This window comes from Oncorhynchus mykiss, chromosome 14 (genome assembly GCF_013265735.2).
Source record: "Oncorhynchus mykiss isolate Arlee chromosome 14, USDA_OmykA_1.1, whole genome shotgun sequence".
Lineage (NCBI taxonomy): Eukaryota > Metazoa > Chordata > Actinopteri > Salmoniformes > Salmonidae > Oncorhynchus > Oncorhynchus mykiss.
The window spans coordinates 18,740,582-18,764,181 of NC_048578.1; the positions used below are offsets into that span (position 1 = coordinate 18,740,582).

At 43.0% G+C, this 23,600-nt stretch overlaps 1 protein-coding gene across 5 annotated transcripts in view; it reads right to left on the reverse strand.

Annotated features, from left to right (window-relative positions):
• LOC110488940 (follistatin-related protein 5) overlaps positions 1 to 23,600 on the reverse strand; it is a 189,988-nt gene that overhangs the window by 156,202 nt on the left and 10,186 nt on the right. For all 5 annotated transcript variants that reach the window (XM_036943078.1, XM_036943077.1, XM_036943079.1 and 2 more), the window contains exon 2: positions 13,175 to 13,331. In XM_036943078.1, the coding sequence (XP_036798973.1) occupies positions 13,175 to 13,331 (157 nt within the window). The remainder of the gene's footprint in view (positions 1 to 13,174; positions 13,332 to 23,600) is intronic.

A 23,600-nucleotide genomic window follows, 5' to 3' on the forward strand; every position in this document is an offset into this window, starting at 1 on the left:
TTCGTTTTCCAAATGGGCGGTAATTTAGAATGCTTAAGATACTGTATTTACGGTAGCACAGCTTCGCCTTTGTTCCTGTCTTCCCGGTCCTTCACTCAATCCAGCCCCTTTTCCTTTGTGTAACAAGCCGTCATATCTGTTCCGTCCACTAGGGACGTTTTCCTTTATGCTTGCAGATAAAATAATTTACAACTTTCAGATTATGAGACTGAAGTAAGATGAAGATTAATGTTGACTGCTATTGATGTAAAATATTACTAGTTCTTTAAGAGTTTATTCGGAAGATAACATCTCTATAAATATTATTTCGTGGTGCCCGACTCTCTAGTTAATTACATTTACATGATTACATGATTAGCTCAATCAGGTGATATTAATTACAGAGAAATTATTTTATAGAATAGCATGTCTTATCAATTAATCCGGTATAGCCAAAGACATGACAGCACTCTAGCGACACATACGGCAGGCTGGGCACATGCACACTGACACGGTAGCCAGTCGTGCGGTGTTTCCTCCGACACATTGGTGCGGCTGGCTTCTGGATTAAGCAAGCATTGTGTCAAGAAGCAGTGCGGCTTGGCGGGGTCATGTTTCGGAGGACGCATGGCCCTCGACCCTTCACCTCTCCCGAGTCCGTACGGGAGTTGCAGCGATGGGACAAGACTGTAACGACCAATGAATATCATGAAATTGGGAGAAAAATCTGTTTTACAAAGTATTATAATAAGAAAACCTTGCACACCAGATACGCTGCTCCAATGCTTTATTCCTGCACCCACATACAGTCAGTGTACAAAACATTAGGAACACCTTCCTAATATTGAGTTGCACCTAGGGCTGTTACGGTGACCGTATTACTGCCACACCGGTGGGTATCTAGGCTTCTCCAAGCTCTGATGCTGTTGATGGTCATTAGTAGCCTACCAAACTTGCTAACTGCCTGGTACTCAGCACTCTATCGTCCCTCTAATCACTCTGACAACAATAAAAGCATACTGCCTAAAGTTGCATAAATAACTCTAAATGAAGCATATAGGAGGACCTGTTCATTTGTTAACCGTTCAATACAAAATAGTCGCATGTGCGGACTCCCTCAGAAGTCATTAGGAGAAAATATGATTCAGATTTTATTCAGCTATATCCAACTTTATTCTTCATGTTATAAAATAATGCCATGAAATTCTAAGCAAATATTGCCTGCTAAATGAACTAGTGTAACCCACAGCCATTTGGCACAGCCAGATCAGAGCCTAACATAAGGACAACTCTGAGTATGTTTTTAAATTTAACCTTCATTTAACTAGGCAAGTCAGTTAAGAACAAATTCTTATGACGGTCTACCGGGGAACAGTGGGTTAACTGCCTTGTTCAGGGGCAGAATTTTTACCTTGTCAGCTCAGGGATTCAATCCAGCAACCTTTCGGTTACTGGCCCAATGCTCTAACCACTAGGCTACCTGCCGCAATACTCCCAATATAAGTGAACCCCAAATCAATGTAGTTCTCATCCTATTTGCGCCTCTTCGAGTATGCTATTCTGTTGTTCTGAAATAGACTACATTTTCTTCATATCATGCTTCTTTAGACCTGCCTCAAATAAACAATGGATTTTTGTGATGGTGTAAGCCAGGTATTCCCAAACTGGTATACCCCCAGGAGTATGTGCAATGCCGTCAGGGGTATGGCTAATAAAAATGTGATTCACTTTTAAAACCAAAAAATAATACTACATTGTTTTTCTTCACATGTTCAAACAGTCCATTTATTTTTTCCAACGGGGCTAAACATTAGGGTGAGTTTTTTTTCTCCCTTGAGTAGCCTCGTTTCACTGCCAAAAATAAAAGTCAACCATCTAGTGTTCAGCGAAATCACAACACAATGTCAAATACAAGTAGCCTAGTCATATAATTAACATCAAATCACATTAACCATTATTCTCTCACTCGAATTACACTAACAGTCCGTATGCAGCCAAACGTAGCTGCTGCTCATTCCATTTGCTCGAAAATTGATAAAGGGTTACAAAAGTAAGGTACTGCTACTACCAGCAGTACTACACCTGCTACCAGTAGTACTACATCGGCACATGTCGACAACGCAAGTTGTTCTGCTTCCATGAGTACATCAAATGCTAGCATCAGTAATTCTACATTTGTTGTTAGCCCAGCTAACATGGACACTGACCGTTGTGAATCTGATGCAGCCGAAGAGCTACTGCCCCCTTACCCGGGAAAGCACCAAACAACAGACAGGGACATTGGACCATCGAAGTGGCGCAAATATGATGAGAACTATATTGATTTGGGGTTCCTCAGCAACAGTGTGTTATATGTGCAAAAGTACTATCGCACAACTCGATGAAACCTTCACTCATTTGCAGACATTTAGGAAAAAAAAAAAACATTTTGAAAGATAAACCTTGGGAGTTTTTTGAGCGAGAATTAAGACGACTTCAATTAGTAAGACATGTATAACAGCAACAGATACCATTAATAAGAAGTTGGCTAGTAGAGTCTTATATGGTGAGCTACCGAGTGGCTAGGACAGGCAAGACCCATACTATTGTGGAGGACTTCATTCTTCCTGCTGCCGCGGATATGGCTGGGACAATGCTGGGGGAAAAGGCCCAAAAGAACTATACAGACAATGCCTTCATCAAACAACACTGTTTCACGACGCATCAGTGACATGACAGGAGATGTTTTAAAACAATTACTAATTTGCATACAAGCCAGTGAATTGTAGGCGTTACAGCTGGATGAATCAACAGACGTGGTGGGCCTAGCACAGCTCCTGGTATATGTCCGTTACGTTTATGGGGTGTCAATTAAAGAAGACATCCTCTTCTGCACACCACTGGAAACCAGGACAACAGGAGAGGATATTTTTTAAGTACTGGACACCTTTGTGACATCAAATGGACATTGGTGGTCAAGATGGGTTGGCATCTGTACTGATAGCGCAAAACCCATGACAGGGAGACGTAGTGGACTGGTAACGCGCGTGCAAGCAGTTGCTCCCTATGCCACATGGGTACACTGCAGAAACCACCAAGAGGCTCTTGCTGCCAAAGGAATGCCTGACAGCTTGAAATACGTTTTGGACACTACAGTGAAAATGGTTAACTTTGTTAAAGCAACGTCCCTGAACTGTCATGTATTTTCTGCACTATGCAATGATATGGGCAACAACCATGTAACGCTTTTACAACATAGAAGTGTGCTGGTTATCAAGGGGCAAAGTACTGACACGTTTAAAAAAAAAATTGAGAGACGAGCTGAAAGTTTTCCTTACTGACCATAATTTCCACTTGTCTGACCTCTTGCATGATGACGAGTTTCTCACACGACTGGCCTATCTGGGTGATGTTTTTCTCGCCTGAGTGATCTGAATCTAGGATTACAGGGACTCTCCACAACTATATTCAATGTGTGGACAAAATTGAGGCTATGATTAAGAAGTTGGAGCTCTTCTCTGTCTGCATTAACAAGGACAACACACAGGTCTTTCCATCATTCTATGATTTTTTGTGTGCAAATGAACTCAAGCTTACAGACAATGTCAAATGTGATATAGCGAAGCATTTGCGTGAGTTGGGTGCGCAATTATTCTGGTACATTCCCGAAACAGATGACACAAACAACTGTATTTGTTATCCCTTTCATGCCCTGCCTCCAGTCCACTTACCGATATCTGAACAAGAGAGCCTCATCGAAATTGCAACAAGCGATTCTGTGAAAATGTCATTTAATCAGAAGCCACTGCCAAATTTCTGGATTGGGCTGCGCTCAGAGTATCCTGCCTTGGCAATCGTGCTGTTAAGACCCTGATGCACTTTGCAACCACGTACATATGTGAGAGTGGATTCTCGGCCCTCACTAGCATGAAAACTAAATACAGGCACAGACTGTGTGTGGAAAATGATTTAAGACTGAGACTCTCTCCAATACAACCCAACATTGCAGAGTTATGTGTATCCTTTCAAGCACACCCTTCATTAACCTTTTTGATGAACAAATACAGTTGTATATGTAAGATGGCTAAATAAAGAGCAAAATCATTGATTATTATTACGTTATTATTTGTGCCCTGGTCCTATAAGAGCTCTTTGTCACTTCCCACAAGCTGGGTTGTGTCAAAAACTCACACTCATTCTTATGTTTATTAAACGTATCGTATAGTGCGTGTGTGGCAGGCATACAATGATGGCAAAAAAACAACATTTGAGAGTGCGCTGACCCTGGTGCTAGAGGGGGTACGCAGCTGGAGGTTGAATGTCTAAAGGGGTACGGGACTATAAAATGTTTGGGAACCACTGTAGGTTATATTAAATGGATTTATTCGACTTTTTAAAAAGCCGATGTTCTATAGGTCTGCATCAGAGGTTTGTAGGCTATGAATGGAAGCCGGGAGATGCTAAATGTGTTTCTGTTAATTACGGTCAATTACCGTGAGACCGGCAGTTATTTCCTTGACAATGACCGGCTGATATAATCTCATGACCACCACAGCCCTAGTTGCACCCCCCCTTTTGCCCTCAGAAAAGCCTCAATTCATCGGGTCATGGTTTCTACAAGGTGTCGAAAGTGTTTGACAGGGATGCTGGCCCATGTTGACTCCAATGTTTCCCACAGTTGTGTCAAGTTGGCTGGATGTCCTTTGGGTAGTGGACCATTCTTTTATACACACGGGTGGTGGACCATTCTTTTATACACACGGGTGATGGACCATTCTTTTATACAAACTGTTGAGCATCAAAAACGTAGAAATGTTGTAGTCCATGACACAAACTGGTGCCCCTTGCACCTACTATCATACCGCATTCAAAGGCACTTTTGTATTGCCCATTCACCTGGATTGATCATAGCTTTCACCTGGATTCACCTGGTCAGTCTACAGTGCATTCGGAAAGTATTCAGACCCCTTCATTTTTTCCACGTTTTGTTACGTTACAGCCTAATTCTAAAATGGATTCAACTCTGTTCCCTCCCTCTACACACAACATCCATAATGACAAAGCAATAAATATAATGTTAACATACTGTATGTATTCAGACAATTTACTCAGGACTTTGTTGAATCACCTTTGGCAGCAATTACAGCCTCGAGTCTCCTAGGGTATGATGCTACAAGCATGGCACACCTGTATTTGGGGAGTTTATCCCATTCTTCTCTGCAGATCCTCTCAAGCTCTGTCATGTTGGATGGGGAGCGTTGCTGCACAGCTATTTTCAGGTCTCTCCAGAGATGTTAGATCGGGTTCAGTTCTGGGCTCTGGCTGGGCCACGCTAGGACATTCAGAGACTTGTCGCGAAGCCCCTCCTGCATTATCTTGGCTGTGTGCTTAGGGTCGTTGTCCTGCTGGAAGGTGAACCGTCTCCCCAATCTGAGGTCTGGAGCGCTCTGGAGCAGGTTTTCATCAAGGATCTCTCTGTACTTTGCTCAGTTCATCTTTTCCTGAACTAATCCTGTCTAGTCTCCCAGTCCATGCCACTAAAAAACATCTCCACAGCAAGATGCTGCCCCCACCATGCTTCACTGTAGTGATGGTGGCAGGTTTCATCCAGACGTGACGCTTGGCATTCAGGCCAAAGAGTTCAATCTTGGTTTCATCAGACCAGAGAATCTAATTTCTCATGGTCTGAGAGTCCTTTAGGTGCCTTTTGGCAAACTCCAAGCGGGCAGTTGTGTGCCTTTGACTGAGGAGTGGCTTCCCGTCTGGTCACTCTACTATAAAGGCATGATTGGTGGAGTGCTGCAGAGATGGTTGTCCTCCTTCAGAGCACTAAGACAGCATTGAATGAGCTGAATTCCGCCACAAGCAAACAGGAAAATGCTCACCCAGAGGCAGCGCTCCTAGTAGCCGGGGACTTTAATGCAGGGAAACTTAAATCCGTTTTACCAAATTTCTATCAGCATGTTAAATGTGTTGCACACGAGGGAAAAAACTCTGGATTACCATTACTCCACACACAGAGATGCATACAAAGCCCTCCCTCGCCCTCCATTTGGCAAATCTGACCATAATTCTATCCTCCTGATTCCTGCCTACAAGCAAAAATTAAATCAGGAAGCACCAGTGACTAGATCAATAAAAAAGTGGACACGTAGCACTCACGTCTGTAGCCATGAAGTGCTTTGAAAGGCTGGTTATGGCTCACATCAACACCATCAACCCAGAAACCCTAGACCCACTCCAACTTGCATACTGCCCCAACAGATCCACAAATGATGCAATCTCTATTGCACTGCACACTGCCCTTTCCCACCTGGACAAAAGGAACACCTATGTGAGAATGCCATTCATTGACTACAGCTCAGCGTTCAACACCAACTGCTCTTAAACGCTAGTATAACCAAATGCATGCTCTTCAACCATTCGCTGCCTGAACCCGCACGCCCGACTAGCATCACCACCCTGGCTGGTTCCAACCTAGAATATGTGGACATCTATAAGTACCTAGGTGTCTGGCTAGACTGTAAACTCTCCTTCCAGACTCATATCAAACATATCCAATCTAAAATCAAATCTAGAGTCGGCTTTCTATTTTGCAACAAAGCCTCCTTCACTCACGCTGCCAAACTTACCCTAGTAAAACTGACTATCCTACCGATCCTCGACTTCGGCGACGTCATCTACAAAATAGCTTCCAATACTCTACTCAGCAAACTGGATGCAGTTTATCACAGTGCCATCCGTTTTGTTACTAAAGCACCTTATACCACCCACCACTGCGACCTGTATGCTCTAGTTGGCTGGCCCTCGCTACATATTCGTCGCCAGACCCACTGGCTCCAGGTCATCTACAAGTCCATGCTAGGTAAAGCTCCGCCTTATCTCAGTTCACTGGTCACGATGGCAACACCCACCCGTAGCACGCGCTCCAGCAGGTGTATCTCACTGATCATCCCTGAAGCCAACACCTAATTTGGCCGCCTTTCGTTCCAGTTCTCTGCTGCCTGTGACTGGAACGAATTGCAAAAATCGCTGAAGCTGGAGACTTTCATCTCCCTCACCAACTTCAAACATCTGCTATCTGAGCAGCTAACCGATCGCTGCAGCTGTACATAGTCTATCGGTAAATAGCCCACCCAATTTACCTACCTCATCCCCATACTGTTTATATTTATTTACTTTTCTGCTCTTTTGCACACCAGTATCTCTACCTGTACATGACCATCTGATCATTTATCACTCCAGTGTTAATCTGCAAAATTGTAATTATTCGCCTACCTCCTCATGCCTTTTGCACACAATGTATATAGACTCTCTTTTTTTCTACTGTGTTATTGACTTGTTAATTGTTTATTCCATGTGTAACTCTGTGTTGTTGTCTGTTCACACTGCTATGCTTTATCTTGGCCAGGTCGCAGTTGTAAATGAGAACTTGTTCTCAACTAGTCTACCTGGTTAAAGAAAGGTGAAATAAATAAATAAATAAAATAAACACCATAGTGCCCTCAAAGCTCATCAATAAGCTAAGGACCCTAGGACTAAACACCTCCCTCTGCAACTGGATCCTTGACTTCTTAACGGGCCGCCCGCAGGTGGTGAGGGATGGTAACAACACATCCGCCAAGCTGATCCTCAACACAGGGGCCCCTCAGGGGTGTGTACTCAGTCCCCTCCTGTACTCCCTGTTCACTCATGACTGCACGGCCAGGCACGACTCCAACACATCATTCAATTTTCCAATGACACAACAGTGGTAGGCCTGATCACTGACAACGAAGAGACAGCCTATAGGGAGGAGGTCAGAGACCTGGCCGTGTGGTGCCAGGACAACAACCTCTCCCTCAACGTGATCAAGACAATGATGATTATGGACTACAGGAAAAAGAGGACTGAGCACGCCCCCATTCTCATCGACGGGGCTGCAGTGGAGCAGATTGAGAACTTCAAGTTCCTTGGTGTCCACATCACCAACAAACTAACATGGTCCAAGCACACCAAGACAGTCGTGAAGAAGGCACGACAAAACCTATTCCCCCTCAGGAGACTGAATAGATTTGTCATGGGTCCTCAGTTCCTCAAAAGGTTCTACAGCTGCACCATCGAGAGCATCCTGACGGGTAGCATCACTGCCTGATATGGCAACTGCTCGGCCTCCGACCACAAGGCACTACAGAGGGTAGTGCGAATGGCCCAGTATCATCCACTACCTCTATACCAGGTGGTGTCAGAGGAAGGCCCTAAAAAATGTCAAAGACTCCAGCCACCCTAGTCATAAACTGTTTTCTCTGCTATGGCACAGCAAGCGGTACGGGAGCGACAAGTCTAGGTCCAAGAGGCATCTAAACAGCTTCTAACCCCAAGCCATAGGACTCCTCTAGTCAAATGGCTACCCAGACTATTTGCATTGCCCCCTCCCCCCCTTTACACCACTGCTACTCTCTGTTGTTATCTATGCATTTAGTCACTTTAATAACTCTACCTATATCTACATACTACCTCAACTAACCGGTGCCCCCGCACATTGACTCTGTATCGGTACCCCCCTGTATATAGTCTCGCCATTGTTATTTTACTGCTGCTCTTTAATTACTTGTTACTTTTATATCTTATTCTTACCCAGGTTTTTTTTTAAACTGCATTGTTGGTAAGGGGCTCGTAATTAAGCATTTCACTGTAAGGTCCTACACCTGTTGTATTTGGCGCATGTGACTAATACAATTTGATTTGATTTGATTTGATCAACAAATCATTCCCATAAAAATTCTGACATTAATTTTCTGAGTGGGGCCATGTCATCAATATTCATCAATATGCATTGCGTCGCTCCTTATAATGAAAGTTAAAGCCACAATGTTGGGCCTACTCAGCACAGTCACAGCACAGAGGGTACACCACTCTGGCAATAATACAGTAGGTTAATTTATCATAACACATGATGATTAATTTACTACTCAGATGCTACACATCTACTGCAGCCATGACTCATATTGGATATTATATTAATAAAAGGCAAGTCCACAACACTGAAGAATATGTCTCCCTGATATTAAACATAATTTACTGTATTTTTTATTATACTGCACAAAATTATTGTAATCTGTTCCACAGCAACAGCAGAGTATTTATCTACGCTATTAAACTTAATATAGTTTTGATTACATATTGTTGTCCACCCCAAAATCCACAAATGAGTAGGAGATTGGAAAGATCCTAGAGAAATACTTGGAATCACAAGTAAAGAAAGGCTGAAGTCCGGTGTCACACACATTGAATATTAATAATAACACTCACAGGGACAACTTTGGTTTGGAATATATGCCAGCCTGTGCCTAAGTGATAAAAGGTGTTGGGCCCTGAGAGAAAATGTAGTGTGGGACCTATTATGTGGGCCAGCCATAAAAAATCAGTGATAATTTCAAAGTCTTGCATATTATTCTCTTTTTTTTCTTGTTTTCGCCAGAGGCCTGCATAGCCGAATATAAAACAAATCTTATTTCATTACATTTAAAAGGAGTAATGACTGAATATACACTACCCTCCAACATTTTGGGGTCACTTAGAAATGTCCTTGTTCTTGAAAGAAAAGCACATTTTTCCATCAAATTGATCAGAAATACAGTGTAGACATTGTTAATGTTGTAAATGACTATTGCAGCTGGAAACGGCAGATTTTTATGGAATATCTACATAGGCGTACAGAGGCCCATTATCAGCAACCATAACTCCTGTGTTACAATGGCACGTTGTGTTAGCTAATCCAAGTTTATCATTTTAAAAGGCTAATTGATCATTAGAAAACCATTTTGCAATTATGTTAGCACAGCTGAAAAGTGTTGTTCTGATTAAAGAAGCAATAACATTGGCCTCCTTTAGACTTGTTGAGTATATGGAGCATCAGCATTTGTGGGTTCGATTAGAGGCTCAAATGACCTGAAACAAAGACCTATCTTCTGAAACTCGTCAGTCTATTCTTGTTCTGAGAAATGAAGGCTATTCCACGCGGGAAATTGCCAATCTCCTTTCACAGAACAGCGCAAACGGTCTCTAACCAGAAAAGAAAGAGGAGTGGGAGGCCCCGGTGCACAACTGAGGAAGAGGACAAGTACATTAGAGTGTCTAGTTTGATAAACAGACGCCTCACTAGTCCTCAAATGGCAGCTTCATTAAATAGTACCCGCAAAACACCAGTCTCAACATCAACATTGAAGAGGCAACTCCTGGATGCTGGCCTTCTAGGCAGAGTTGCAAAGAAAAAGCCATATCTCAGACTGGCCCATAAAAAGAAAAGATTAAGAGGGAGAAAAGAACACTGGACAGAGGAACTAGGAGGACAGCATCCCGGAGTCGCTACTCAGTGTTGATGTTGAGACTGGTGTTTTGCAGGTACTATTTAATGATCCTGCCAGTTGAGGACTTGTCTGTTTATCAAACTAGACACTCTAACTTGCTCACTTGTGCACCTGGGCCTCCCACTCCTCTTTCTTTTCTGGTTAGAGCCCGTTTGAGCTGTTCTGTGAAGGGAGTAGAACACAGTGTTGTACGAGATCTTCAGTTTCTTGGAAATGTCTCGCATGGAATAGGGTTAGGGTTTTATAATGACCAATTAGCCTTTTGAAGGGTAGTGTACATGCAGTGTACTGTATGTCCAGGTTGAACCCAGGTTACTAAATTGGGCCAGTATCTAATGTATAGAAAGTCCTACTTTCCAGATCTTGGTTTGAATACTATTTTAAAACGTTCAACTATATTGAGAGTTCACTTTAAGTTGCCTCAAGTGCCAGGTGGGGGAGGTTTGCTGTTTTGGAACTTCTCTATTGGTTCTGTTAAGCCAGGCGAGCTCAATCAAGCCAAGATAAAGTATTTTCAATTATTTGAAATAGTATTTGAACCCAGGTCTGTACTGCCTAGCATCATACTGTGCCACTCATCGAACTAGACAATGGTTGAGTATGAGACACAGCTTATTTCTGAGAGGCAGACAGGTGAAAGAGAATGGTGAGCAGTGGACTGCAGAGAAGAAGCTGTTCAGTCCTGCTGCTGAAAACATGATTGATGAAGTCATTATATGGTCAATGTCACACAGTTTAAAGTGGTATACCTAAGATAATGTACTCTGCTTGCTTTTGAAAGGGAATGGACATTGAAAGACATTACTATTTTGACCTTACAAGGGATATGTTATGGGACAGATACTATGATAAAGTCACAAGGTTCACCCTATAGATGGGACTTTGTCTAAATCAATTTAGGAAATGTAGATTAATTTGCATCACTTCTATAAACCTCTTGCCTCAATGAAGCAGCACAGCAATGTTCAGAACCGTCCATAAAAAAACATTTCTAAGCCACGCTGAACACAACATGTTCCACATTAATGAAAACATTGCCAATATTAGCCTTTTTTTAACAACTCCCATGTCAATATGACCTTTGAGTCTGTCTTCAGTACAACGCCAACTTCTAGCCTCTGGTGCAGTGTAACTGCGGTGCAGTGTCTCACGTTCTGTTAACACCATCTGTCCTCCTACTTCCTCCCTCGCTATCTCTCTCTCTCTCTCAATTCAATTCAAGAGGCTTTATTGGCATGGGAAACATATGTTTACATTGCCAAAGCAAGTGAAATGGATAAACGATAAAAAGTGAACAGTAAATATTACACTCACACAAGTTCCAAAATAATAGAGACATTTCAAATGTCATATCATGTCTATATACATTTAAAGTACAAAAAGGAAAATAAATAAACATAAATATGGGTTGTATGTGCTCCCGAGTGGCGCAGCGGTCTAAGGCACTGCATCTCAGTGCTAGAGACGTCACTACAGACCCTGGTTTGATTCCAGGCTGTATCACAATTGGCTGTGATTGGTAGTCCCGTAGGGCGGTGCATAACCAGCGTCGTTAGGGTTTGGCCAGAGTAGGCTGTCATTGTAAATAAGAATATGTGTCTCTAATATGGTCATACATACAAGGTTAGGAAGTACAGCTCAGTTTCCACCTTATTTTGTGGGAAGAGTGCACATAGCCTGTCTTCTCTTGAGATCCAGGTCTGCCTACGGCAACCTTTCTCAATAGCAAGGCTATGCTCACTGAGTCTGTACATAGTCAAAGCATTCCTTAATTTTGGGTAAGTTACAGTGGTCAGGTATTCTGCCACTGTGTACTCTCTGTTTAGGGTAAAATAGCATTCTAGTTTGCTCTGTTTTTTTATTAATTATTTCCAATGTGTCAAGTAATTCTCTTTTTGTTTTCCCATGATTTGGTTTGGTTGCTGTCCTGGGGCTCTGTGGGATCTTTTTGTGTTTGTGAACAGAGCCCCAGGACCAGCTTGCTTAGGGGACTCTTCTCCAGGTTCATCTCTCTGTGGGTGATGGCTTTGCTACAGAAGGTTTGGGAATCACTTCCTTTTAGGTGGTTAAAGAATTTAATGGCTCTTTTCTAGATTTGATTTCTCTCTCTCTCCCCTCCTTCATTCTCTCACACAAAGTCATTATCAACACTGATCCCTGGACTTAAAATTGCCATTGTTTCTCTTGTTTTATTCGCATGCCAACACAATTAATAAGCCAATAATAATAAAAAGGTCTCTATTTCGAGATGGCAGAGGCTGAGGGGTGTGTATTTGAGTGCTTATCACTCACGGGGGGTTTACAGTAAGTGTGTGTACAGGGAAAACACACATACACACCCCCACACACAAATGCCTGCAGACAAAAGAGCGTGCCCATCAAATGGTTTTCTCTGCATTCCAATTGGACTTCATTTATATATTATGTAATATGACAAACACATGGCGCTCACCTTTTTAAGTAAGAAAGACAGAGTAGGGGAGAGAGAGCTTGTTAGTGCTTTGAGAAATACTTGGAATCCGATTGTGCTTGCAGAGCTAGGCCTGCGTTGTCAAGTCGATAAAGTTTCAATTACGCTCTCAACTTGGATGTTTTTGCTAAAATGGCAGTTCACTTTTAGTATTCATGCCCCCTCTAATAAATTCCCCTTCTCCCCTCACCTCAATCAGATATATTCAACATAAATTTTAAAATATGATGTTAACTTGATGCTCAAGTCTCCTTGGCAAAACACCAGTAATAAATCTCTGAGCCTTAAGAAAAAACAAAAGTAGCTTGATTCTCAAGAAACTCCATTGTAATCATCTTCACAACACTGCAGAGTCCCCTTGTCATGAAAGGCTAATGGAACGGGAATGACACAATACCTTGTGTCGGAACCTCACGACAGGTCGATAGGGTGGAGGCACGAATCCCTCCTCCTTGCCGGGCCTCCCCTCGACGACTCCCACTCCCACTCCGAGGGAGACCATTCCCAACAAGAATGCCAGCGAGCACCATCTGGGTGTCTTCATTGGTCTGATCCTGTAAAAAAAAAAAAAGAGTAGTGAGCAGTTCGTCAGACCCCTTCGACCGTGGCTGCAGTTCAATATCGGTTAGGGCGCCTGAGACCATAAATCAACCAAGCTGTAATTAGTGTAGACAATGGGCATTGCAAATATGTCGTTGGTTTAAACTAATGCTTTCAATAAGTGCCTCACACTCAACGAAGAAGATTAGATCTGCTTTGGAATCAAGTAAAGGGAAATAGGCAAATAAAGATAAAGGAAGACAAAAGAGTCAATGTATTAGGATAATGATGGTGATGAATTGGCATTAGTTCAAAATAAGTAACTGTGAGAGAGAACACATTGCTTAATACAAACATTTTCATTAGTTGCTGCAACATAGTAACATCCAAATGCTATTTACAGAAGATATAGTGGCACACCGGAAAATTATTCCTACACTATCTACTGTACTAAAGCAATAAAGTCACATTCTGAATATCACTCGTCTTCAATTATTAATTACACAGTATGAAAACAAGTTTGACCTTATCACGATGGCAATCAAACCAAACACCATGTGTGGAAAAAAGCTTATTAAAAAGCTATTTCCGTGGAACTACGGAAAGACACAACGCAGGCTAACATAAAACAGCTTCAACATGTGTTCCAGTCACTGTTTTAGTGTCTCTTTTTTCAATTGAACTACATGAGAGCTAAAGGTACTACTGAGTGAAACACTGCCCGAACTTTGGTGAATGTCGCTGCTTTAAAGTCCTCCTCACATCACAACCCTAGGATAGCTGACATCAGGGGTATGACCCCGTTCCCCTGTTGTTCTGAGTAGAAGACATATCTCAACAACGCTGGCAGGGCTCGTGCCCACATGCTGTTTCCATAGGTCAAGGGTCAAATTCACAAAAGCAATGTGTTACAAAGATCTGCTGTAAAACCAGGAAGTGTTCATTATGTGTTCTTGTGACTTGTTGGCTTCCTCTGTGCCTGCAGTAGGTTTGCAAAAGTGCAACCCCTGGAACTCCATGCAGACTAAAGCAAACACTGGTACTCCAGGCAGACTAATGCAAACACTGGTACTACAGGCAGACTAAAGCAAACACTGGTACTACAGGCAGACTAAAGCAAACACTACAGGCAGACTCAAGCAAACACTGGTACTACAGGCAGACTAAAGCAAACACTACAGGCAGACTAAAGCAAACACTGGTACTACAGGCAGACTAAAGCAAACACTACAGGCAGACTAAAGCAAACACTACAGGCAGACTAAAGCAAATACTGGTACTCCAGGCAGACTAAAGCAAACACTACAGGCAGACTAAAGCAAACACTGGTACTACAGACAGACTAAAGCAAACACTGGTACTCCAGGCAGACTAAAGCAAACACTGGTACTCCAGGCAGACTAAAGCAAACACTGGTACTCCAGGCAAGCTAAAGCAAACACTGGTACTCCAGACAGACTAAAGCAAACAGTGGTACTACAGGCAGACTAAAGCAAACACTGGTACTACAGGCAGACTAAAGCAAACACTGGTACTCCAGGCAGACTAAAGCAAACACTGGTACTCCAGGCAGACTAAAGCAAACACTGGTACTACAGGCAAGCTAAAGCAAACACTGGTACTCCAGGCAGACTAAAGCAAACAGTGGTACTACAGGCAGACTAAAGCAAATACTGATACTCCAGGCAGACTAAAGCAAACACTACAGGCAGACTAAAGCAAATACTGGTACTACAGGCAGACTAAAGCAAACACTGGTACTCCAGGCAGACTAAAGCAAACACTGGTACTACAGGCAGACTAAAGCAAACACTGGTACTACAGGCAGACTAAAGCAAACACTGGTACTCCAGGCAGACTAAAGCAAACACTGGTACTACAGGCAGACTAAAGCAAACACTGGTACTCCAGGCAGACTAAAGCAAACACTGGTACTCCAGGCAGACTAAAGCAAACACTGGTACTCCAGGCAGACTAAAGCAAACACTGGTACTCCAGGCAGACTAAAGCAAACAGTGGTACTACAGGCAGACTAAAGTAAACACTGGTACTACAGGCAGACTAAAGCAAACACTGGTACTACAGGCAGACTAAAGCAAACACTGGTACTCCAGGCAGACTAAAGCAAACAGTGGTACTACAGGCAGACTAAAGCAAACACTGGTACTACAGGCAGACTAAAGCAAACACTGGTACTCCAGGCAGACTAAAGCAAACACTGGTACTCCAGGCAGACTAAAGTAAACACTGGTACTACAGGCAGACTAAAGCAAACACTGGTACTACAGGCAGACTAAAGCAAACAGTGGTACTCCAGGCAGACTAAAGCAAACACTGGTACTACAGGCAGACTAAAGCAAACACTGGTACTACAGGCAGACTAAAGCAAACACTGGTACTCCAGGCAGACTAAAGCAAACACTGGTACTCCAGGCAGACTAAAGCAAACACTGGTACTACAGGCAAGCTAAAGCAAACACTGGTACTCCAGGCAGACTAAAGCAAACAGTGGTACTACAGGCAGACTAAAGCAAATACTGATACTCCAGGCAGACTAAAGCAAACACTACAGGCAGACTAAAGCAAATACTGGTACTACAGGCAGACTAAAGCAAACACTGGTACTCCAGGCAGACTAAAGCAAACACTGGTACTACAGGCAGACTAAAGCAAACACTGGTACTACAGGCAGACTAAAGCAAACACTGGTACTCCAGGCAGACTAAAGCAAACACTGGTACTACAGGCAGACTAAAGCAAACACTGGTACTCCAGGCAGACTAAAGCAAACACTGGTACTCCAGGCAGACTAAAGCAAACACTGGTACTCCAGGCAGACTAAAGCAAACACTGGTACTCCAGGCAGACTAAAGCAAACAGTGGTACTACAGGCAGACTAAAGTAAACACTGGTACTACAGGCAGACTAAAGCAAACACTGGTACTACAGGCAGACTAAAGCAAACACTGGTACTCCAGGCAGACTAAAGCAAACAGTGGTACTACAGGCAGACTAAAGCAAACACTGGTACTACAGGCAGACTAAAGCAAACACTGGTACTCCAGGCAGACTAAAGCAAACACTGGTACTCCAGGCAGACTAAAGTAAACACTGGTACTACAGGCAGACTAAAGCAAACACTGGTACTACAGGCAGACTAAAGCAAACAGTGGTACTCCAGGCAGACTAAAGCAAACACTGGTACTACAGGCAGACTAAAGCAAACACTGGTACTCCAGGCAGACTAAAGCAAACACTGGTACTCCAGGCAGACTAAAGCAAACACTGGTACTCCAGGCAGACTAAAGCAAACACTGGTACTCCAGGCAGACTAAAGCAAACAGTGGTACTACAGGCAGACTAAAGTAAACACTGGTACTACAGGCAGACTAAAGCAAACACTGGTACTACAGGCAGACTAAAGCAAACACTGGTACTCCAGGCAGACTAAAGCAAACAGTGGTACTACAGGCAGACTAAAGCAAACACTGGTACTACAGGCAGACTAAAGCAAACACTGGTATTCTAGGCAGACTAAAGCAAACACTGGTACTCCAGGCAGACTAAAGTAAACACTGGTACTACAGGCATACTAAAGCAAACACTGGTACTACAGGCAGACTAAAGCAAACAGTGGTACTCCAGGCAGACTAAAGCAAACACTGGTACTACAGGCAGACTAAAGCAAACAGTGGTACTACAGGCAGACTAAAGCAAACACTGGTACTCCAGGCAGACTAAAGCAAACACGGGTACTACAGGCAGACTAAAGCAAACAGTGGTACTCCAGGCAGACTAAAGCAAACACTGGTACTACAGGCAAGCTAAAGCAAACACTGGTAATCCAGGCAGACTGCAGCAAACACTGGTACTACAGGCAGACTAAAGCAAACACTGAAAGTATTTGAAAATGTTCAAATACACTGCTCAAAAAAATAAAGGGAACACTTAAACAACACAATGTAACTCCAAGTAAATCACACTTCTGTGAAATCAAACTGTCCACTTAGGAAGCAACACTGATTGACAATACATTTCACATGCTGTTGTGCAAATGGAATAGACAACAGGTGGAAATTATAGGCAATTAGCAAGACACCCCCAATAAAGGAGTGGTTCTGCAGGTGGTGACCACAGACCACTTCTCAGTTCCTATGCTTCCTGGCTGATGTTTTGGTCACTTTTGAATGCTGGCGGTGCTTTCACTCTAGTGGTAGCATGAGACGGAGTCTACAACCCACACAAGTGGCTCAGGTAGTGCAGCTCATCCAGGATGGAACATCAATGCTGTGTCTGTCAGCGTAGTGTCCAGAGCATGGAGGCGCTACCAGGAGACAGGTCAGTACATCAGGAGACGTGGAGGAGGCCGTAGGAGGGCAACAACCCAGCAGCAGGACCGCTACCTCCGCCTTTGTGCAAGGAGGAGCAGGAGGGGCACTGCCAGAGCCCTGCAAAATGACCTACAGCAGGCCACAAATGTGCATGTGTCTGCTCAAACGGTCAGAAACAGACTCCATGAGGGTGGTATGAGGGCCCGACGTCCACAGGTGGGGGTTGTGCTTACAGCCCAACACAGTGCAGGATGTTTGGCATTTGCCAGAGAACACCAATATTGGTAAATTCACCACTGGCACCCTGTGCTCTTCACAGATGAAAGCAGGTTCACACTGAGCACATGTGACAGACGTGACAGAGTCTGGAAACGCCGTGGAGAACGTTCTGCTGCCTACAACATCCTCCAGCATGACCGGTTTGGCGGTGGGTCAGTCATGGTGTGGGGTGGCATTTCTTTGGGGGGCCGCACAGCCCTCCATGTGCTCGCCAGAGGTAGCCTGACTGACATTAGGTACCGAGATGAGATCCTCAGACCCCTTGTGAGACCATATGCTGTTGCGGTTGGCCCTGGGTTCCTCCTAATTCAAGACAATGCTAGACCTCATGTGGCTGGAGTGTGTCAGCAGTTCCTGCAAGAGGAAGGCATTGATGCTATGGACTGGCCCGCCCGTTCCCCAGACCTGAATCCAATTGAGCACATCTGGGACATCATGTCTCGCTCCATCCACCAACGCCACGTTGCACCACAGACTGTCCAGGAGTTGGCGGATGTTTTAGTCCAGGTCTGGGAGGAGATCCCTCAGGAGACCATCCGCCACCTCATCAGGAGCATGCCCAGGTGTTGTAGGGAGGTCATACAGGCACGTGGAGGCCACACACACTACTGAGCCTAATTTTTACTTGTTTTAAGGACATTACATCAAAGTTGGATCAGCCTGTAGTGTGGTTTTCCACTTTAATTTTGAGTGTGACTCCAAATCCAGACCTCCATGGGTTGATAAATTTGATTTCCATTGATCATTTTTGTGTGGTTTTGTTGTCAGCACATTCAACTATGTAAAGAAAAAAGTATTTAATAAGAATATTTCATTCATTCAGATCTAGGATGTGTTATTTTAGTGTTCCCTTTATTTTTTTGAGCAGTGTAGTATTTGAATCCAGGTCTGGGCAATAGCACATCCCCCAGTGTCATCAATCAACTGTTTCCCCCTGGTGTCTAAATGTTAAATGGATTGGGATGGGGTGGTATTTATAATAGATCCTGTGTCACAGACATGGACGAGATGGGTCTGCCGAAAACCAAATATTGTATTTCACAGTAAGAACCTCATACCAACAGTCAAGCATGGTGGTGGTAGTGCAATTGTTTGGGGATGCTTAGCTGCCATAGGACCTGGACGACTTGCCTTAATAAGGAACCATGAATTATGCTCTGTATCAAAGAATTCTACAGGAGAATGTCAGGCCATCCGTCTGTGAGCTGAAGTTGAAGAACAGCTGGGTCATGCAGCAAGACAATTATCCAATGCACACAATCAAGTCTATATGAAAATGGTTAAAAAGCAACACATTTGAGGTTTTGGAATGGCCTAATCAAAGTCCAGACCTAATCCCAATTTAGATGTTGTCGCAGGACTTGAAACGAGCAGTTAAAGCTTGAAAACCCACAAATGTTGCCGAGTTAAAGTAGTTCTGCATTCAAGAGTGGGCCAAAATTCCACAGCGATGTGGGAGACTGATCAACAACTACAGGGAGCATTTGGTTGGAGTCATTGCAGCTAAAGGTGGCACAACCAGTTATTGAGTGTAAGGGGAAATTACTTTTTCACACAGGAGAATTGGGTGTTGAATAACTTTGTTAATTAAATAAATAAGTACCCTTTTTTTGTTATTTGTAAACTCAGGTTCCCTTTATCTAATATTAGGTTTTGGTTGAAGATCTGCTAACATTCAGTATGAAAAATATGCAAAACTAGAGAAATTCTGAAAAGGGGGCAAATACTGTATATCATTTTCATGCTGTCATTCTTTTGTAGAGGATAGCCATGTGCTGGGAGGATATTTATAATAACAAGAAATTATTGGATTATATACTGCTTTTTCCAGATGCTCCACTGCTTGTGGGGCAATCTCACCTCATGTTCTCTATGTTGCGTAAGCCTGCATCCCTTGATACTCGTAACTCCTTACTGATATGGTAATACTGTGGTTGCTGGTTAGATCATTCATAGATATAGTATATTACAGCATGGGCTGTATGGATCATCCTTGTTCTACGTCACTGGTTTGATGTATAACATATCGTGTATTATTGATTGAATAACAGTATAATGAGCCAACCAATATATTTGTTATTGGGCTTAGATTTGATTAAGATTGGTTCTGTTTCTTTTTATGCCAATGAAATTACAGCTGTTCCATTTTCATAACATTTGATTTCTTCCGGGAAGATAGCAAATGAAGTGCAAAACTTTTAAAGTAAAACCCACATCCTTTTTTCATTTGATCAGAGGCTGCATTTGAGAGACAAATCGCAACTCTTAAGAGCCATGTGTGTTTGCGTGTGGAGCAAAGTGAGAGAGATTGAAAGTGGTGCCTCCACTTGGTGCCTCTGCTTCGTGGCTATAAATCCAAGACAGCATGTCTAAGCTTTGGCATTGACTTTGAAATGATGACTACCTAGCACTCACAATTTACACAATACATCCCACTTTGACAGGTGTCCAGCAAAGCTCCATCTGAGCCCTTTTTTGCGCTCCATAGAACCGGCAATGCATGACAACTGGAGAGACTATGGACTGTGATAGGTGGAGTGTTTTTACTTATTACATGCATGTATGCACCAATACACAGGGGTTCACTAAAGCATGGGGTTTGTTTGTACTGTATGACCTCCTGTACATCGTTTAACCGTATTTGACCCTTTAACCTTGTAGGCTGAGGCAGAGACAATATTAAGTTAATATACATGATTTGACAAATGCGGTTTGAGACTGAGGTTTTCTTCCATAGACATACTAAGAGGCAATTACATTTTTGGGGGCTGGCAAATCACCCGTTGAGTGAACCTGACTCGAAATACTGCTTGTTTATGTGTCAGCTATATGCTTATCTATATATGTTAATCTACATGTGTAGCGTTGCTATGGTGAGAAAGTGTGGTTCTTTGTGAAATGGCTAGAGAGTATTGTCAAGACCAGGTATTCCCCCATGGGTTTGCGCAATGCCGTCGGGAGTACGCCAAAAAAAATGAGATTAACATTTTTTTTAATAAAACAAACAAATTATTATTTTTTAAACAAAAAACACAAATTCTTCACGTTTTCAAGCAGTCCATTTAGTAAGAAGATCTACTGCCCCCTTACCCGGGAAAGCACCGAACAACAGACAGGGACGTTGGACCATCGAAGAGGCCATCGAAGAGGTGCAAATATGATGAGAACTATATTGATTTGGGGTTCACTTTTACTGGGAGTAGTGCCTTTCCTCAGCCACAGTCTGTTAAGTGCAAAAGTATTATCTCACAACTCGATGAAACCTTCACTCTTGCACAGACATTTAGAAACAAAACATGCCAATTTGAAAGATAAGCTACACAAGTTTTTGAGCGAGAATTAAGACGACTTCGATTAGTAAGACATGGATGAGTCAACAGACATGGTGGGCCTGGCACAGCTCCTGGTATACGTTTATGGGGTGTCAATTAAGGAAGGCATCCTCTTCTGCAAACCACTGGAAACCAGGACAACAGGAGAGGATATTTTTTAAGTACTGGACAGCTTTGTGACATCAAATGGACGTTGGTGGTCAAGATGTGTTGGTATCTGTACTGACGCCGCAAAAGCCATGACAGGGAGACATAGTGGAGTGGTAATGTGTGTGCAAGCAGTTGCTCCCTATGCCACTTGGGTGCACTGCAGCATCCACTGAGAGGCTCTTGCTGCCAAAGGAATGCCTGACAGCTTGAAATACGTTTTGGACACTACAGTGAAAATTGTTAAATTTGTTAAAGCAAGTTCCTGAACTCTCGTATATTTTCTGCACTATGCAATGATATGGGCAGCGACCATGTAACGCTTTTACAACATACATAAAAGTGTGCTGGTTATCAAGGGGCAAAATACAACCACGTTTTTTAAAATTGAGAGACGAGCTGAAAGTTTTCTTTACTGACCATCATTTTAACTCAACTGGCCTCTCTGGGTGATGTTTTTTCTTACCTGAATGATCTGAATCTAGGATTACAGGGACTCTACACAACTATGTTCAATATGTGGGACAAAATTGAGGCTTTGATTAAGAAGTTGGAGTTCCTCTCTGTCTGCATTAACAAGGACAACACACAGGTCTTTCCATCATTGTATGATTTTTTGGTGTGCAAATGAACTCAAGCTTACGGACAATTTCAAATGTGATATAGCGAAGCACCTGATTGAGTTGGGATCGCAATTACGCAGGTACTTTCCCGAAATGGATGACACACACAACTGGATTCGTTATCCCTTTCATAACCTGCCTCCAGTCCACTTACCAATATCTGAACAAGAGAGCCTCATCGAAATTGCAACAAGCGATTCTGTGAAAATGTAATTTAATCAGAAGCCACTGCCAAATTTCTGGATTGGGCTGCGCTCAGAGTATCCTGCCTTGGCAATCATGCTGTTAAGACACTGATGCACTTTGCAACCACGTACATATGTGAGAGTGGATTCTCGGCCCTCACTAGCATGAAAACTAAATACAGGCACAGACTGTGTGTGAAAAAGGATTTAAGACTGAGACACTCTCAAATACAACCCATCATTGCAGAATTATGTGCATCCTTTCAAGCACACCCTTCTCATTAACCTGTGGTTAGTTATTCACCATTTTCGATGAGCAAATAACGTTTTATATGTAAGATGGTTAAATAAAGAGCAAAATGATTGATTATTATAATATAATTTTTGTGCCCTGGTCCTATAAGAGCTCTTTGTCACTTCCCATGAGCCGGGTTGTGACAAAAACGTATTCTTATGTTTTATAAATGTATCGTATAGTGTGTGTGTGGCAGGCTTACAATTATGGCAAAAAAACAACATTTGAGAGTACGCTGACCCTGGTGCCTGAGGGGGTACGCAGCTGGAGGTTGAATGTTTGAAGGGGTATGGGACTATAAAAAGTTTGGGAAACACTGGTCCAGATCATGTGACCTGACCAGGGAAATAAGTAAGTCCACTGAGTGATCTTCACATCATGATTTAGTAAAGTGATTTGTCTAGAGTTGCCCAATCCCAGCGCTCCACACTCCTACTCCTCCCCACTTGTGTTTTCCCATCTACTCCAGCAAACAGATCCAATCCCCCGGTGATCAGATCTCTTTAAGCATGCTCAGCAGTATTTCTGTGTAAAGATCAATTCTGGGGTTGGAGTTACCGCTGTTTGTCTCCAAGATCCACACTGGGAACAGTGGAACATCTGCTGTGCTCTGTGTGTCTGCCACACAAACATTCTCCCACGTTTTCTTTCCTAGAGTTATCGTGGCACTTCTCTCACTCCCACTGCCCGACAGCATTGTAGCTGACGCAGATAAAGGGATAGGAGAGATGCTTCAGTTTCAAAGCAGCACTGAACCTCCGGCACTACTGCTCTGCTCTTAACTCTGTAACTCTCACAGGAGTTGAGCTTATTTTGCTGTCTTGTTCTTTCTCCTAACATATAGAATATATACAATAAACCCACCGTGGAGAAAATATAGAATCAAATCTTTCCGAATATGTTGCCCAAGAGAGATCATCTTTCTGAATATGTTGCCTAAGATATATAATCTTTCTGAATATGTTGCCCAAGAGAGGTAATCTTTCTCAATATGTTGCCCAAGAGATATAATCTTTCTGAAAATGTTGCCCAAGAGAGATAATCTTTCTGAATATGTTGCCCAAACATGCCCCTGCTCAAACCTACTTCTC